This window comes from Pteronotus mesoamericanus, unplaced genomic scaffold, assembly GCF_021234165.1.
Source record: "Pteronotus mesoamericanus isolate MK-2021 breed Mesoamerican mustached bat unplaced genomic scaffold, CSHL_Meso_final contig_1203, whole genome shotgun sequence".
Lineage (NCBI taxonomy): Eukaryota > Metazoa > Chordata > Mammalia > Chiroptera > Mormoopidae > Pteronotus > Pteronotus mesoamericanus.
The window spans coordinates 432,015-448,697 of record NW_026555043.1 but is presented as its reverse complement, the minus strand read 5'-3'; the positions used below and the strand labels follow the sequence as shown (position 1 = coordinate 448,697).

At 48.3% G+C, this 16,683-nt stretch overlaps 1 protein-coding gene across 1 annotated transcript in view; it reads left to right on the top strand.

Moving 5' to 3' along the window:
* Window positions 1–16,683, top strand: part of AGBL1 (AGBL carboxypeptidase 1) — a gene marked incomplete at its 3' end in the record, with an annotated part of 285,253 nt that overhangs the window by 93,415 nt on the left and 175,155 nt on the right. Inside the window, exon 17 of the mRNA XM_054585108.1 lies at window positions 1,888–2,041. Within this exon, the coding sequence (XP_054441083.1) occupies window positions 1,888–2,041 (154 nt within the window). The remainder of the gene's footprint in view (window positions 1–1,887; window positions 2,042–16,683) is intronic.

The window sequence follows — 16,683 nt, the reverse complement described above, 5'->3', positions numbered from 1 at the left end:
TAGTCGTGTTGGTGCAGGCAGCAGGCGGAGTCAGGGCGGAGGACGCGGATTGTCAACGGCAAGGCGGTCGTGACTCACGGTGAAGTTTTCAGGTGTCCCTGGGGTTAGAGAAGAGGCCACAGAATTATCTGGTGATCTCTTCCTTTTGGGGGGCTTTTTCCTTGCAACTATTTCAATAGAATACAAGCAGGTTTTAGTCTATGTGTTCTCAAATCCTAGATTTTTACTTAGTTGAGGAAATTCTTTTTCTAATTTCCTGCTGTATCAGTTCTCTATTGCTGCTGTAACAAATGATCACAAACTTGGTGGCTTAAACAATATTTTTTTTTCCTCATGGCTGTTTAAGTGAGAAGGGGTCTCACTGGCCAAAAATCAGGGTGTTGGGGCTGTGTTTCTTTTAGAGGTTCTTAGAGGAGAGTCCATTTCCTTGCCTTTTCCAGCTTTTAAAGGACTCCACATTCATTAGCCCTTGACCCCTTCTTCAGTCTTCAGCGCCAGCAATGGCAGGCTGAGTGCTATTCACGCTGCCTTCTCTCTGGTCCTCTGCGGCTGGGAAAAGTTTTCTGCTTTTAAGCATGTGTGATTAGGTTGGCTCCAGGTGGATAATACAGGGTAATCTCCTCATTGCAAGTAGACCTCCGTCTTCAACATGTCTGTCAATCCCTTGTGCCGCATCAGGTCACATTTTTACAGACTGGCGTGTGTTTGGGCAAGCCGGTACTCTGCCTGCTCTTTCTGCAGCCAGCACTTTTCATACGCGAATATTTCCTCTGCCTTTTGAGGGCACTACTCCCCTTTTCATAATAAGTTTTATGACTATTTTATCAATGGTTTTGTAGAGTTTTTTATTTTCCTATGTCTAGCAGGCTTACTTGCCAAAAACAAGGCAGGCAGCTTCTCCTTGGCCCTGTGAACAACAACTTGATTGTGCTGGAAACTTTAGATCTTCAGCTGAAAGGGTGATTTCTGTGAGCTGACGTCCTTGTGCAGGAGAGAGTCAGCCTCTCCAATTACTGAGGTCACAGTGTCTCTGTTATCAGGGTATGTCGCGTGGGAGGAAATCTCTGAGCCTCTTTAGGACTAATCCCCGTGTTTGGTGAAACTATCTTCAGAGATCTTAAAGACCATTGACCAAGTGTCCTAGTTTCCATGGTGGGAAGGAAGAGCAGGAAAGAATCAGTCGCTACCAGTTCATTGTTCTCTTTGCTGAACGTCCCCCCTGGGTGAACTGTTTTCTACTCTCCTTCAATATGCTCACAACTCTCCGAATGCTGCTTGGCTCTAAAACGTGTACTGTGTGCCGTGGACGCTCTCGGTCCCGTGCGCTCCAGTGCCCTGGTGTGCTTCTCTGCATGGTGACCACACTCTTCGTGTGCCACAATGATGGGACGATGCTGCATGCCCTGTCCCGTTGCTTAAAGTGCCAGTTGAAAGCAGATATTTTATTATGCAGACATGTGTGGGGACAATGCTTCCTTTACTTCTCCCTCACTGCAATCCCCCTAGGGAGTGGGAATAGCCCCCTTTTTAATCACTTCATACGTGTATGGGGCAGGTCAAGTTAACACATTTACTTATAAACTCTCAGGCAGGGGTGTCCAACCCTTTGGTGTCTCTGGGACACACTGGAAAAGTAAGAGTTGTCTTGGGCCACCCATTAAATACATTGTGATGTGTAATCACCGAAAAATCTGATGTTTTAAGTAAATTTACAATTTTGTGTTGGGCTGTGTTTGTAGCCATCCCGAGCCGCATGCGGCCCACAGGCCAGGGTTTGGACACCCCGGCAAGGGGTTACACAAATGTAAGCTTTGTTGCTGTTTTCTGTTATTGTTGTTATTGTCAAAAATATGAATCATGTACAGTTCTGTTTTGTTTCTGCTCCAGACTCACCTTGATATCCTGGAAAAAAGTGTCAACCCCAGAAAGATTTACTTCCGGCAGGAAGTCCTGTGCCAGACGCTCGGAGGGAATCCGTGTCCGTTGGTGACCATCACAGCCATGCCCGAGTCCGCCGGCGCTGACCACCTAGAGCAGTTCCGTGAGTGAAGCAAGGGCCCTCTTCTGTGGAGGTTGGGTGGGGAGGTGCGTCTCGGAGTCTTGGAAACCCTTGGTTCCTTTGCGATCAGAAGCCACAGCAAGGATTGGGTCTGATCCCTCCTTACAGAAATAACGCCCACCATTCTCCTTGGCATGACACAAGGGATAAACGCTAACAGCACTCTGTTGTTAGAGAGAGAGAGAGAGAGAGAGAGAGTAAATTGCAGCCTACTATGGCGATGAAATGGCTGGTGGGCATCGAGAGCGCTGTGCGAGGGTCACCCCTTCCTCTGCACCCCGTTGCCCACCCGCTGACCCAGGAACCCCCGTCACACACTGCCTGCTGTCACAGCGCTCACACTGTCAGCCAGGGTTGGGGAGGACGTGAGTGCAGGTTTGGGGCCCTGGTGAGGAACCCTCCCCATAACTGAAATACCATTCGGATCTGAAAGGCTGATGACAGGGAGGAGGCCGTAGCCAAGAAACATAAGACCAAGGCAAAGCGTACACAGAGGCGGGCACACATGCACCGAGGGCAAGTGTGGCGCACCTGCAGCCAGCTGGCTTCGCAAGTTGGCTCCTGTCAGAGTTTCCGGCCTTAGATAGGCAAGAAAAACCAAACGGAATGAAGAGTGCTTTGCAACAGAGAAAAGTCTGGGAGATGAAGGAAAAGACTGGGGAAGGAAAACCTGGCTAATTTATCCCCAGAAGACACAGCCTTCTCTGATGAAGTGCTAACTGTGTTCAGGTGACCCTCTGGTGGGTATGAGATGCGATTTCTCACACCCCATCAGCATCTGACAGTGGATGCTCAGCAACCTGACTCATCAATGACTGATTACCCCTCCTGAATTAATGAGGCCCCCAAACGCTTTAATGAATAATAAGGGATTTTCCAAAAATTCTCTCATGTGTTTTATGCATTTAAGAACAGTTTCTGTAAGAGTCATGGAGTCCTTCACTTGCACATGTGTGGTGCTTGGAAGTTGGAAATAGTAACCCTTCTGACGGCACCTTCACTGAGCGATTATCCACTGAAGACAGGGAGTCTGTGTAAGCTTGTTGTGCGGTTTCAGTTTCTGAATGGGAGCTGAGCAGAACCCCAGTACGTAGTCGTGACATGGAGCTGCTTTGCCTTTGCGTCTGTGTTTGCGCTAACATCGGCACCGTAGTTGGCATTACAACCACAGAGAGCACTCTTACTTTAAGAAGAGGACTTGAGACACGGTAAAGGTCCCTAAGTGATTTCGTACACCGGGAAATAGTTCAGTTAGAAAAAAAGAGAGCAAAGATCTCTCAGCACTCCCTTCTGTGAATCAAAGGAGACTGGTTTCTGCTTGCTCTGCAAGATTACTTAGCACCAACATAGACTCTCAGGAATCGGTATGGTTTTCTCCCTTAAACATGTGCCAATGTGTCAATGGTTGTTCATCTCCAGCGGTATCCTGGGCGGAGCGGAGAGAGCCCACTCGCTGGTCAGATGGACGCTGTTCCTTTTCTTTGTGACGCGGTAGCTGTGTGAGTGACAGTCACAGGGCTGGGTCAGAGGACACCTGGGCTCCGCCCTAGGAGAAAGGGCAAATTGGGACCGTCTCTGTGAGCACAGCCACCCAGTTCCTTGCTTAGAAGGGCCTGGCCCTTCGTCCAGTGCTTTTCTGTCCCCATCTTGAAATTCTTGAAACAGTTTGGAACAGTGGGCCCTGCAATTTGTGAAGTTGGCCCTGGGACCAGTCAAAGCTCAAAGAACTAGAAAGTGGCAAAGGTGCAGGCCCTCCCCACACTCCCGTTCTCTGTTCCCTAGTTGTGCCAGGAGAGTTCCCCTCTGTTTTGCCGGAACCCTGAAAGCGTCCCTTGTATGGAATATGAGGCTGATTGGCCGTTGTCATCAGAATAGGGGATCAGCGTCCCCCTGCGGGCCCGCTTCGGTGAGGCAGGTCTCCCCCTCTGCCCTGGTCTGTGTCCTGACACTAGTGGAAGCCAGCTTACTCGTTAAAGCAACTCACGCTGCCTTGGCCACCAGGAAACGCGTTACCCTCTTCCTGCTCACAGTGATTTTTATTTTTCTCTTCTAATCCAATGAAAACATTTTCACAGCGGATGTCTCAGACACCGTGGCAGGAAAGAGCGGGGAGAGGGCATTTGGAGCCTCTGATCCCAGTGCAGAGCTGAGAAGGTGTAGCCCGGGCTGCACTGCGGGGGATATAGTCTCCAGGGGGCTACAGAGAAAAGCTTTGCTCGGCAAGCTGCGATATATACCTGAACATATGCCCTTGCTGTGTTTCTAAAAGAAAAAAAAAAAGCAGCATAGTATACATTCCAAATGCAGTTAACTATGCCTGTTCAATCAGACATAAAACTACTTTTGAGCTACAAAATGTCATGGATTGATGTAGAGTAGCAAGCGAGCCAGCAGTGCCAGACTTGCCTCCCTCCGGGTGGGGTTCAGTTGTCTCACCCGCTTCCATCCTCCGGGGACCCCCAGTTGGCTTCTGGCTCGGGTTGTATTGAGCTGTGACCTGGCGAGTTTCCGGTTCTGTGGCCACCACTCACCCCTCCTGAGGAGGTGCTGTGCCCTGAAAGACTTGCTTTCCACCATGTGGGGCGATCACTTCCGCGTAACTTCAGACACCCAAGAAATAAGGGCGTGGCTGTGGGCCCGGTGGGAGCGCCCTGCTTGGGGTGATGATGGCTCTCCCGGCGGGCTGGCCCCAAGTCCCAGACCTGAGATTACCAAGGACACTTTGTTGATTACTCTGAGTCCTTCTCAGGGTCTAGGCTCCAGAGGGTCTCCTAAAAGCATTTGTTTGGTTTGATTTGTTTTTCAAAAGTATTTTATAACATATAGAACCTTACTTTCTTACCAAGTACACTTTCAGCTCCGTAGCAGCCGGGTTTGCCAGGTGTCTACGTGATTGCACGGTGAGTGCTCAGTGTTGGGAGCTCTGAATGTGGGCCCTTCTCGCAATGCTCCTCCTTCATGCACCTTGATGTCTGAGCCCTCAGAGCAAAACTTCTGGCAGACGGCCAAGAAAAAAGTCACCCTCTGCCCTTTTCAGCGAGGCAGTGAACAGGGAAGTTTTCTGAGAAATTGTCACTGAAGCCATCGTGCAAGATATGGGCTTGGGGAGAACTTGATGGCAAGAGGAGAAGGGAATGCAGCTTATTCTGACCTCCGAGAGCGTCAGTGGACAAGTCCAGGCCCTTCAGAGGAGCCCAGGATGTTTGGGGTCACAACATGGAGGGTGGGCGTGGGGGAGTGGACAAGCTCCCGCAGGTGGGTACAGAAGGCATCAGGACATAGGGCTGGTGGCCAAATCAATCCAAGACATTGTTTCTAGTGCTTTCTAAGACCAGACCACATTGCTCATGGTGTTTGGGCATAATTACATGTAGCCTAGCTGAATCATCGCGCACATTCTGCGTTACAGGTGCTTTGATTAGTGGACCCATTGAATATATATTTTCCAAGTAGAGGGTTGACAAGTCTTACTTTCTTCAGTGTGTGAACTCTTCGGGGGTGGTGTGTGTGTGCATTGTATGATGTTTGGATTTGAACCGAGGGGAGATGTCAAATTTAAGCAGAACTAGAGAACAAATCAGAGTGTCAGGAAAGTTTTGCGGAGGCGCGGGCGCGGGGGGCCACTGTTCACGCAAACCCTGGGGGAAGTGGTTGAGAAGCCCGGAGTCGGGGATGCTTCCCCCTCCTGAGAGGCTCAGCCATTCCCTGGCCCTGCCTGCTTTCTGAGTCCTGCCGTGGCCGTCAGGAGGCTTCCTCTGTTTGTCACGATTCCAGGTTGCAAGTGCAAAGGTAAGGGTCCCTGAAGGTCGAGACCCAGCGGGGCCCAGGGAGGGCCTCAGGGCAGTTTCGCAGTGCGCCCCGCCCGCCAGGCCCAGCCACCACTGGGAAGTTCCCCGGAAATGCACACAATCGGAGCGCGCTGCCTATTAAAGACCTCCATCACTTTGTTCACGTCTCCACTTCTCTGTATTCCCCCCTAATGTCACCTTCTAAATGACGGTTTCAGCCCAGAGAAAGTTGGGTCTCTTTATTTGGGGGAAAATATACTCTCTGTGTGGGAGCTTCATTTTCCTCAGCAGCCTTATTGCTGAAATTTTCCTTTTTGGGACCCTTGTGTCTTCAGACCCTCCAGCAGCCTTGTCTCAGCTGTCCTCAAGAGCTAAATGAGAGAAGGACCTCATTCGTGGGACTCTTCTGAGGGCTATGTCATTCTCTTACTAGAAACTCTCATTCGCGAAGTACAGTCGGTCATCACTGACTCACTGGACAGAAGCGAAGAAGCAACAGAGGTGGATGGGGCCTCTCCGGGTTCTGATGTGGAAGACCTTCCACGCAGCCTGCGGTGATCGCCACCCACAGGGGGAGGCACAGCCTTCTGTGTCCCCCTCCCCTGCCAGGCCCACACACTCCTCTTTCCAGGGGGCGGGTGGGGCTGGTGGGGCTGGTGGGGCTGGGGCTGGGGCTGGGGGTGGGGTTGGGGGGAGCCGTAGGCTGCATTTGCAGTTCTTAAAGAATTCCTCTCTCCTTTTCTTTTTCTTAAAAATATTCTTACAAAAGCAACGTTCTGTTCAGCCTGCCATTATGCTAAAAGCTTTTCCTTGGAAGACAATAGCTGTTCTCAGAAAAAAGATTTACATGGTCCCGGGGGTGTAATGAGCTACCACACAGCACCTGCCTGGGGTTGGGAGTTGTAACTGGTAAGTGGTTTTAAATCAGCACAGAGTGGAAAAATACACAGTTACGGAATTCGCCTTTTGGCTTCTTTGCAAATCATTTTCCATCCTCTCTGGTCGTGGTCTCTTTCTGAGACACCTGATCAGGTATGATGAACAGAGCTTTTCCTCTGAGAGGTCTGGCTATGACAGCGGTGCTCCGAGGAAAACAAACTCAAGCAAAGACTGGAAATTTCTGTGTTGTTGTTGTTGTTTTTTTGCCCCCAGCCCCCGCCACCAGAGCTCTTGTCTCCTGGTTAAATTATCTTTTTTCTGTGAAGCGCTGCTTCTGACAAATACTGTAACTGGAAAAAAAAAAAAAAAGCGCAAGAACTACAAGAGCATAGAGACCTCTCGATGGGAATTTTTAGTAAAAGTGTTTAGAATTACAGAAACTGAACTGTGCCCTTTTTTGGCCTTGGGATTCCCATCTTGTAGGCAACAAGGGGTGGGAACCACACCAGATATTAGGAATACAAAGACAAATAGCTTTTAATCCTTGTCACTTCCAACCTGCAGGGAGAGTGAGTGGGAAATTCACGTTAACAGGTCCTGAGGACACAGCACGTTATACCCAAATGGGGGACAAAGACCCGTGGGAGCACAGGGGTGAGAGCATTTTTTTCAAAAAGTATTTTATTTATTTTTAGAGAGAGGGGAGGGGAGGGAGGAGAAAGGGAGAGAAACATCCGTGTGAGTAGGAAGCATTGCCCGATTGCCTCTTACAGGCACCCCAGCCAAGGGACCACATTTGCAACCCTGGCATGTGCCGTGACTAGGGATTGAACAGATGACGCCTTGCTTTGCGGGATGATGCCCAACCAGTTGAGCCACACAGGTCAGGGCAGGATGAGAGCATTTGAATTAAAAAAAGTGTCCCTTAAGGGTGAGCGGTATAAATCCCTGGTCTATGCATGGCGGTCCTATATTGACACCTCCTTTCTTTCAAAGAAACCTCAGTCCAAAGTCCAAAAACTACCTGAGGAATGATCCAGTTCTTTCTTGAGAAGACATAAAAGGGGGAGTATATAGAACATATCCAAATCATCTTAGATTTGATTTTCTTCGTCTTTCTTATCGTTATCAGCCTTCTCATGTATAAGTAGTGGTTGGCAATAATCCCACTCTTTTTTAACATGAACCCTTACGTCTGTGACATTTAGACTGGTTCACTATCTCTATCTCCTTCCTGCTTCCCCCTTTTGGCCTCATCACTCTGGGGAAAGAAAGACTAAGAATCCTTTCTCCTTCTCTGGCTGGTTAGAGGGAGTGGGTAAAACCCCGTAGCTAAATAGTTTTGCCTATACCCTTCCGTGTATTCTACTCCTACAAAGTTTCTGCGTGCTATTGTTTGGCCCTTATAGTTCCCTTGTGAGCTGAGGAAGCAGATGATTAGGATGCCCATTTTAGCATGATGAAACTGGGGTTCGGGGCCAATGCCATTTCATCTGTTTTGAAGTCAGACCACTACATGTGGAGCAATGGAGCGGGGGTGTCTTTTCAAGACGAAAAACAGCATTTGTGGACGCAGGAGGCTTGGACATGACGCTGTGAAAATCTCAGGGGCCTGGTCTACGGGACGCAGGGGACTGGTTAAAGGGTCAGGCAATCAGGTAGGACAGGTCCCTCAGGCTCAGGGGTAAAGGACCTTGTTTTTCACATTAGGCAGTTTTTCCAAAAGGCAGTGACGAGTGAGTGGGATGTCACTAAAAGGAGAGAGATGACAAGCTGAGCTCTGTTTTGGAGGAAGACTTTGTGGCAGCCTTGGGAAGGGAGTCCACAGCGGGGAGAACCCTGGGGCTGTGAAGTCCGTTTCCCCCAGGTTCATGCTCCCTGGGGTTCTAGTCTTGGCTCTGCCACTTACCAGCTCTGTGACCTTGGAAAAAATGCTTAAACATCCTGGGCTTTGGTTCCCCCATTCATACATTGCAGAGAATAATATAGTACTTTTTTGCGGTGTGATCTGAAGAGTGAAAGGGCTTAGGAGAGTGCTTGGCACACAATGAGTGTTTGAAAAATAAAAGCAGGTATTAGTCATTTGTATGGATGACCAGGTTCCCAGAGGATAAGTCTCTGGAAATGGGAGGGAAGGGTCCAAATGTAGGAGATCCGTCTGTGCTGGAAGTGAGCGGCCCAGTGTCTGGTGGGGCGTTGGGATGAAGGGCAAGGAGCTGAACTAGTTGTACGTTGGGTGATACTGGCCCGCGAAGGAACAGGGGAGAGAGCAAGACTCTTGTGGAGGAATTATGAGTTCGGTTTTGGGAAGGTGCATTTTCAGAGGCCTGCAAATTATATCAGGGCTCAGGCTACACATAATTATAAAGCCAGTATGCTATAAAATATAATCTATTTCAGAGGGAAATAAAGCAAATTTTGCATTGCCTGAATAATTTTCTCAATTAGCAAGGATACTAAAAGTTAGCTACACGTGGGTACTGTAGCAGAAACATGTTTCATCAGAATCATTTCTGCAATGTTTCATCCTATAAATATGTTCACGAGATGTAATAATTTATACCTTTTAAGGTAATTAACTGTTTACAGAGTGTTTACGAATGATTAACTGCCCATGCAGCAGCTCTGTAAGGTAAAGGAAAATAATCGCATTTATTATCTCCATTTTTAGGTGATAAAATTGAGGCCCTGAGAAAGTCCTATGATTAGGAAGAGCTAGAGCTCTGATTTATCCAGAAGCTGCGAGTCCGAACCCCCGTGACCCTGGCCCCCGCACTCTGACTCTTTGAGCTGCGCAGCAGACAGAGGAAAGCTTTGACCTTCAAGATCCAATTTCCTAAATGTAAAAACAGTTGTTTACAGTATAAGTAACATGTTCGAGGTTTCTCCAACATGTGAGCACATAGGTGGTCCTGTTTACATGGTCAGCCCTCGTAATCTTAGTAAAATCTAGCTTTTACTGCCTCCGCGAGGCTCTGCATGCCTTTCCCACTGTGTCTCACCCCTTGGCCGCGAGTGCCGTTCACCCCCGGCCTTCTCCCTGCTCCTTGAACGCAGCGGCCTCACTGCCCGCCAGGCCTCTGCCTTTGCTGCTCTCCTGCGAGTGGAGCCCCTTTCCTCCGCGGGTTGGCCTGGTGGTTTTCTCCTTGTCAAATGTTACCCTGGCTCAGGTTAAGGATGCCCTTCTGGATCACTGCATTTAATGTCCTGCCACCAAGAACCTCTCTGTCACATGGCTTGGTTCTGTCTCCTTTGGGTCCCCGTTACTGAGCTCCACGAGACCCCGGGCAAGCCGAGTTTCTTCACCTGCGTATCCCTAGGAACCAACAGTCTTGCACGAAACGGGCATGCACTAAGTAGTTTCTGAACAAGTAGGCGAAATTTCCATCTGTTCTTGCTCCCACCCATGATGCAGGGCCTGTAACCTCTCTTGAATAGTCACTTCTTTCCTGGATGTGCCTTGGGGTACCCAAGGGCAGCCCCAAGTGGGCCCATAAAGCAGCTACTGGCTGCAGTCACCCCTCATGGGTCACTCCATTTTTCTCTGATACTTGGGCTTCTCTTGGTGGTTGTCAACTGTCCCTGAAGCTACGGGAAGGTCCCTTATGCTGTCCTTGCTGGGCTTCCAGAGAGCTGCGGGATGCCACATAAAGACGGGGTTAGCGCCCCCGGAAACCCTGCGGCCTCCTCCGCAGCGCTTGGCCCCAGAGTCTCCCCAGTTGCCTGTGAAAACAGCTCCTTCTTGGCAGCTTGGGCAGAGACCCATAGCATCCTGGACCTTTGTCATCCAGACATTTTTCTCTCTCTGGGTCCCTGCACCTAAAACACAACATCCCAATCCAAACAACTTGGCTTTCGTGCCTGTCAACACGTGCTCTGAAGGGTGGGTCATCACCGGCCTGTCAGGTCCTGAAATGGTCCAATTAAGACCGCCAGGCTGGGCTGAGCATGACTTGAAATATGCGTGAGGATTTGCTTATCGTAATGCATGCTTGGGGAAGATTTGATATAGAGTTGTTCTTGCTTTCCCTTTCTGCTCACCAAGTGTGAAGGCCTTTGAGGTCTCAGCTTTATGCAAGAATCTCCTCTTGGACGCCCCCTGTGGATGAGCCCAGACTTCTTGGGTCCCTGAGTCTCCTGCAGCCTTCAAAGCAGAAGCTCAGGGTCTCCAGGGCTGGGTTGAAACCGTAGGGGTGGGGGAGGATGCTTTGATGCTTGCTTACCTTCTAGGGTGTCTTTGGCCTCACTTCATCTTTTTGGCATCTTTTCAGACCAGATCAGCAATGCATTAAAAAATGATTTTTGAAAAAAAAATGTTTTATTTTACCATGTTGGTTGTTTCAGGGGCAGCATCGCTCAGAATATTAGTCTCTTATTCTGCTGGAGATGGAGGTTCTCACTCCTTGCTCTTTCCACTTTCCACGCTACTTCTTCCCATTAGAAGGAAAATGGAAGTCTATTTTTTTTTGTTTACTATAATGGAGAATATGAATTTGAGAGTCTGTGAACCTGAAACAGCATATCTGAGCCTCTATATTGTCAGTTGACATTAGCACTACTGAAAGAATAAGCTTCCCTTCTGATTCTTGGAATACTTCCCCCACCTGCCCAGGAGAAAGTAAGAAATTCAGAGGAAGGATTTTGCAATTTCTGAATTAAGAGTCCAGCTGAGGTCCATGTTTTCCCCATTGCCTCTTGCCTGTATTCTTTGACCTCAGAAATATCAGCAGAAGAGCGGTGTTTAATATATTTTTTTGCCTTTAAGATGACTCATTTACCTGGTGGCACCTCCTCTGTCTGCCAGCAACACCAGCAACCTCAGCGAGGCAGCTATTGACTCCGTCCCAGCTCTGCTGTGTGTGGCTTGCTTGAGGGACGGCAGCCGTGGAGGGAGCTCCGCACTCCCTTGCAGCTGGCAGAGACTCCCTTAGTCCCCACAGTGGGGTTTCTAGGTTGTAATTTGCAGGGCGGCTGTACTTGGTGTGTTTGGGATGGCGAGTGATCCTCAACATAGCTGGCCTCTGGGGCCCAGGCGCTGAAGAAGCCGGGGCAGAGTGAGGCGGTAGAGCCAGGAGACGGACCCCAGTTGCTCTTCCATAATGAATGTCCCCGGACCTGCTGGAGCCCTTCCTTCCACTCTGTGAGCGGTGAGTGACGAGGGATGATGACCGCAGGGACCTCCTCCTAGGCCGGACAGACCACAGTCCCATCACAGGCCCGGCTCGCAGAGCGCTGAGGTTGTGTGAGAGCACCCTCCTCCTCCTTGACAGTAGGGATTGGATCTAGTGAGGAAAACTGACGCGAACGATACCGCATTTTCCAGTTTGTTTGTGGCGATCCCTGCCCTCATCCTCCCAAGGTGGTGAAAGGCAGTGGTTTGGACAGATAGGCTTTTGTAAAGGGGAGCCTCTCGAGGCCACAGCTGGGGATCACTGCTTCCAGTCCCAAGAGAGATTGAGGATCATAGGCTGCGTCCCTGGGCATATTAACAACGGCCTGGAATGCTGTAGTTAAAATACATGTCCATAGCCACCTTGGTAACGACCGAATGATGGGCTTCTCCCCTCAAGGCGGGGCTCAGACAGGTGCCTCCGGAGCCTGCCTGCCCCTGCAGGGAGGGAAGGGGCGGTGCAATGTTCTGTGCGTGCTGTCCCCCAGGCTGATTTCCTGTGGCCGGCTGAGCGCTGAGTTCCAGGGACAGCTGTGGATTTTGACATCCCAGAACTTTACCGGGCAAGGGCATCCTCCAACACGTGGTGACGCGCGTCCAGGTTGGAAGCGGCTCTTCGTGAAACTGACAGGTAAAGCTTTAATTAGGAAGACCAGCAGGGCCCCCGGTGCCCCAGGATGCTTCGACAGAGCTGTCACCGTGTGTCCTCAGGCAGGATCACTGGGCTGGAACGCGGAGCAAAAAACATTTTGTTCAATGTTCAACATAAATAACTCCCATCATTAGCGATGTGACAAGGGGAAGAAGGACCTGCATGTCAAAAGACAAGGATTTATGCATGGTGGTTGTGATGAATGATTCTGCAAAATTTCAGCCGCTGGGGAAGCAGCTTTCTGTTTCTAGAAGATGCTACTAGAAACTCGTAGAGTTAAATGGCTAGGCCTCTCTTGTTTTCAGTAGACAGAGGCTTCATGCAAGGTTTTGGAAACACTTTAGATTGGGAAAGGGATGGGGGGACACAAACTTGAGCCACAATGCCCTGGCCTGGCGGCTTAGTTGGTTGGAGTGTCATTCCGTACACCAGAAGAGTTGCGGGTTCGATCCCCGGTTAGGACACCTATGGGAGGCCACTGATCGATGTCTGTCTGTCTCTTTTTCTCTTTCTCCCCGCTTCCTCTCTCTAAGATTGATAAACATATGTTTGAGACAGGAGTAAAAATTTTTTTGAATCATTATTCATCTCAGTATTTTGCAAGTCTTTTCCCTTTCTTTGAGGTTCAGTTTTTTTGGTCATTAAAATGGAAGGCTGGAAGCAGTTCTCTTCTTTCTTTAACGTACAGTGGAGCCCTGTTTATTAAGATTCTGAACTCTTTGGAAAAAATAATTCCTGTGCAGACTGCATTTATTCTTATGATCAGAGAGGAGTGTAGCCAGAGTGTCTGGTAGGCTTGTAAGTTGTTATGAAAAGCAAGAATCCTTATCTTAATTTCTATTCAATCAATAACAATTCCTAATTCATAAGGAAGAGAGGCAAAATAGAAACTGCGTTGCTTTGAAGGGAGCTGTGATATGGTGATCAGTGGGCAACTTACGTAGTTTAATTAAGCACTCTGATAAAATCAATATGTATCCAGCAGCTCAGTGTGGCAGTCAGCTTAATCTCATTAAATGTTGTTCAGGCCCCAATAATTGATTAATAATACATTATTGTTTATGAATTATTGACTTCAAGTTATTCTAATTGCACCCGCTTTGTTCACAAGCACCTGCTGCCACGTGTTAATTATGAAATGCTCAAGCCCTTTCCTTGCAATAACTTTAGAGCTACAGCTGATGGGGTTTTTTAATGAAATGGGATTATCTTTAGTTCAGAGCCAGTCAGGATGAGCTAGGCGTCCTCAGCCCTGTATTGCTTAGCAAAACGGGGTAGGAATTAAAGGGTAGAGTTGGATGGTATTGTGCCTTATGTCAGTGTCGTCAGCTGGTGGATTCTGCTTATGAGCCAGGCCATGCCTTAGCCAGGAAGGAGTAGGGTCTCACTTGAAAGAGAAGGGTGCTGTCATTGTCACTTGTATGAGGGAAGAGGTGGATCCTCGTAGAGGAAAGCCAAGCCAGTGATATGAAAGTTGACCCTTCCGCCTCAGGAGTGGAGCACCTCTTTGGAACTTCTAGCATCAAAGGAATGTATTAGTCAATCATTCGTTGACATTGGGGGCGTTCTTCTCTCTCAGCTGATGTCATGCCAAAAAGCTCTTCCAGGCAAAGACACCTGTTCTGTGCCACTGACGGAGTCAGGCCCTGGGGGTGTAGAGCATCTGTCTTTGAGGTTTTTTGCAGGAATGCATGTTCTCAGTACTTAGGGGAAGTGCCCACAAAACGCTTTAAGGCAACTGGGTTTCTAGCTCCTCTGTTTCCGTAGCAACCGATAATGGTGTCACAAACAGAGGGCACTTCCCTCTGTTGACTTGAGGTGGGAATTAGGTGGCAAGAGAGCAGGTGGGTTTTGGGGGCAGAAAAAAAGAAAAGGAAAACCTTATCCTCTCCACACAGACATAAATAAAGAAGCAATGAGTGAGGCGAAGAATTGTTTCCAAACAGCAGCAGAGGAATGAAGGGTGGAAATTAGCAACCTGTGAGCAGTGTCTGTTTTCTTCAGGCGTTGTGAACGATGAATCTGCACAGCTCTCCTGGGACGATGAACGACATGCGAGATGAGGAAATTCAAACTATAAGAGCTTAAGAAGCTTGCCAGGGGCGCGTCACCAGCTGGCTTTGAGAGGAGGGTTGAGTTGGCATTCTTACTGATAATAGAGCCGGGATCAGCACACGTTTTTGCAAAGGGACAGATATTAAATATGTGGGACAGAGGGTCTTGTTTCAGTTCTTCAACTCTGACTTTGTAAGGCAAGAACAGCCGTAGCCAATGCAAAAACAAATGGCCTTGGTTGTGTTCCAGTTAAACTTGATGCATAAAAATAAGAGGCGGGCTGTGTTTGGCCCTAGAAATTCTTGAAGGAGAGGATTATAGACTGTAAGTACCCCATTTAAAAGGAAAAGCCCTTCATGATGGTACTGACATCAGGCTGCTTCCTGGGACTTACTGGCTCACGTGTTATGGTGTCATGAGTGGAAAGAAATAGACTGGTGTTAAACAGATGGGTCCCCGCTTCTCCATTTCTTCAGCAAACATTTGTTGTGGATCTGCTTCAGGAAATAGTCTGTCCTGGGCATTGGGGACACAGCAGAGCACACGTCTCTGTCATCAAAATCTTCATGTTCTAATTAGCTGTGCTAGCTTGGGCAAACTCTTTAACGAATATCAGCCCAGTCTTCTCATTTGACAATTAATTTTTAAAAATCATGAGCCACATTCTATGTGCTATACAATCTATAATATGCTTCAGTAGCGTATAAAAGAATAAAATAAACACCTATTTGCCCACCAAAAAGTAGTTACCAACACTGACCACGTCCCCTGAGTGTTTTTCCCATCTCATTTCTTCTCTTTTCCTTCAGAATTTTGGGTTGTTCCCCTGCTTTTCTTTATGGCTTAATCACATAGGTACGTTTCATAAAAAATATGAAGCTTATTTGGCTCGTTGATTTTTTAATTACTGAAATCCTGTTGTAGCTCCTTTGACTTGCATTTTTAAGGAGTTATTCATGCACACAGATGCGTGTGACCATCGATAAAACCGTGGGGGCCAAACACCACTTGAGCCAGACCTGTAGGCAAACAATGTTAGATTCATAAACTTGCAGCAAATTCATAAATGGAGCAGCCCTGGCATCTCAGAAGGAGAGTTCCAGGAGGGTGTTTATAGGGGTTGGAGGCCGGGGTTGGTCACAGATAATGTCAGCAGGGATTGGTCAGAATCTGTGAACTGTGCTGCTGGACTAGTCAGTGATCATATCGTGAGAACCTGTGGTTCCTGTAGAGATTCTGTTAGATGATGTTTTGTCTGTGGTTTTATCTCGGAATGTACAGATCTGGATAAACAGGTAGGAAAAGAGTTTGACCTTATACGATTTGTAATGCACAGCATGGTGCCGTTGGACACAGTTTATCTTTCTTGTGAATCGGTACATTTTGTAAGTTGTGGTTTCTAAATGATCAGTTTCCCCTTTACACCCTTGCTGCCAGAAGGGACATTAAAATAAACTTTATCGCTGTGGTCTGTTTGTATGGCTATATAGTATCTCATTACTCCCCGCTTCTACTGTTGCTACATCTGGATTGTTCCTGCAGTATTTGCTGCTTGAGGCTGTTGCGATGAACATCCTTGATGTGTGTACTGGTCCCCCTAGTCTGGGTGTGTCCCTGGAAGAGGGCTCACTGAGTGCATCCCGACATAGGCGCTTAGCTTAGCAGTGGTCATACCAAGTTACTCCCCGCCTCTTGCAGGTCAGAGTTCCTGTTGCCGCACGTCCTGGCTGCTACTCCGAGTTGTCCTCCTTTCTCACTTCTGCCCACCTGATGAGTCCATGACAAACTCTCGTAGTTTTAGTTGGTATTTCCTTGATAAACAAGGTTGAATTTTTTTTCCAAATGTTTCCGTGGGCCCTTTGGATTTCCTCTTTTGTGGAGCACCTGTTTACATTTTCTTCATTTTGCTATTGCTTTGTCTTTCCTCACATGATGTATGGGACCCTTTCCTCCACTCAAGGGCGATGCCAGCTCTGATGTCACACGGTCACTTTTGGTATGTGGGCCTGTTTCCTGTATCTTACTTCTGACTCATTGTTCTATGTGTCCATCTCTGCACCCTTATCATGTTGCTTTAATT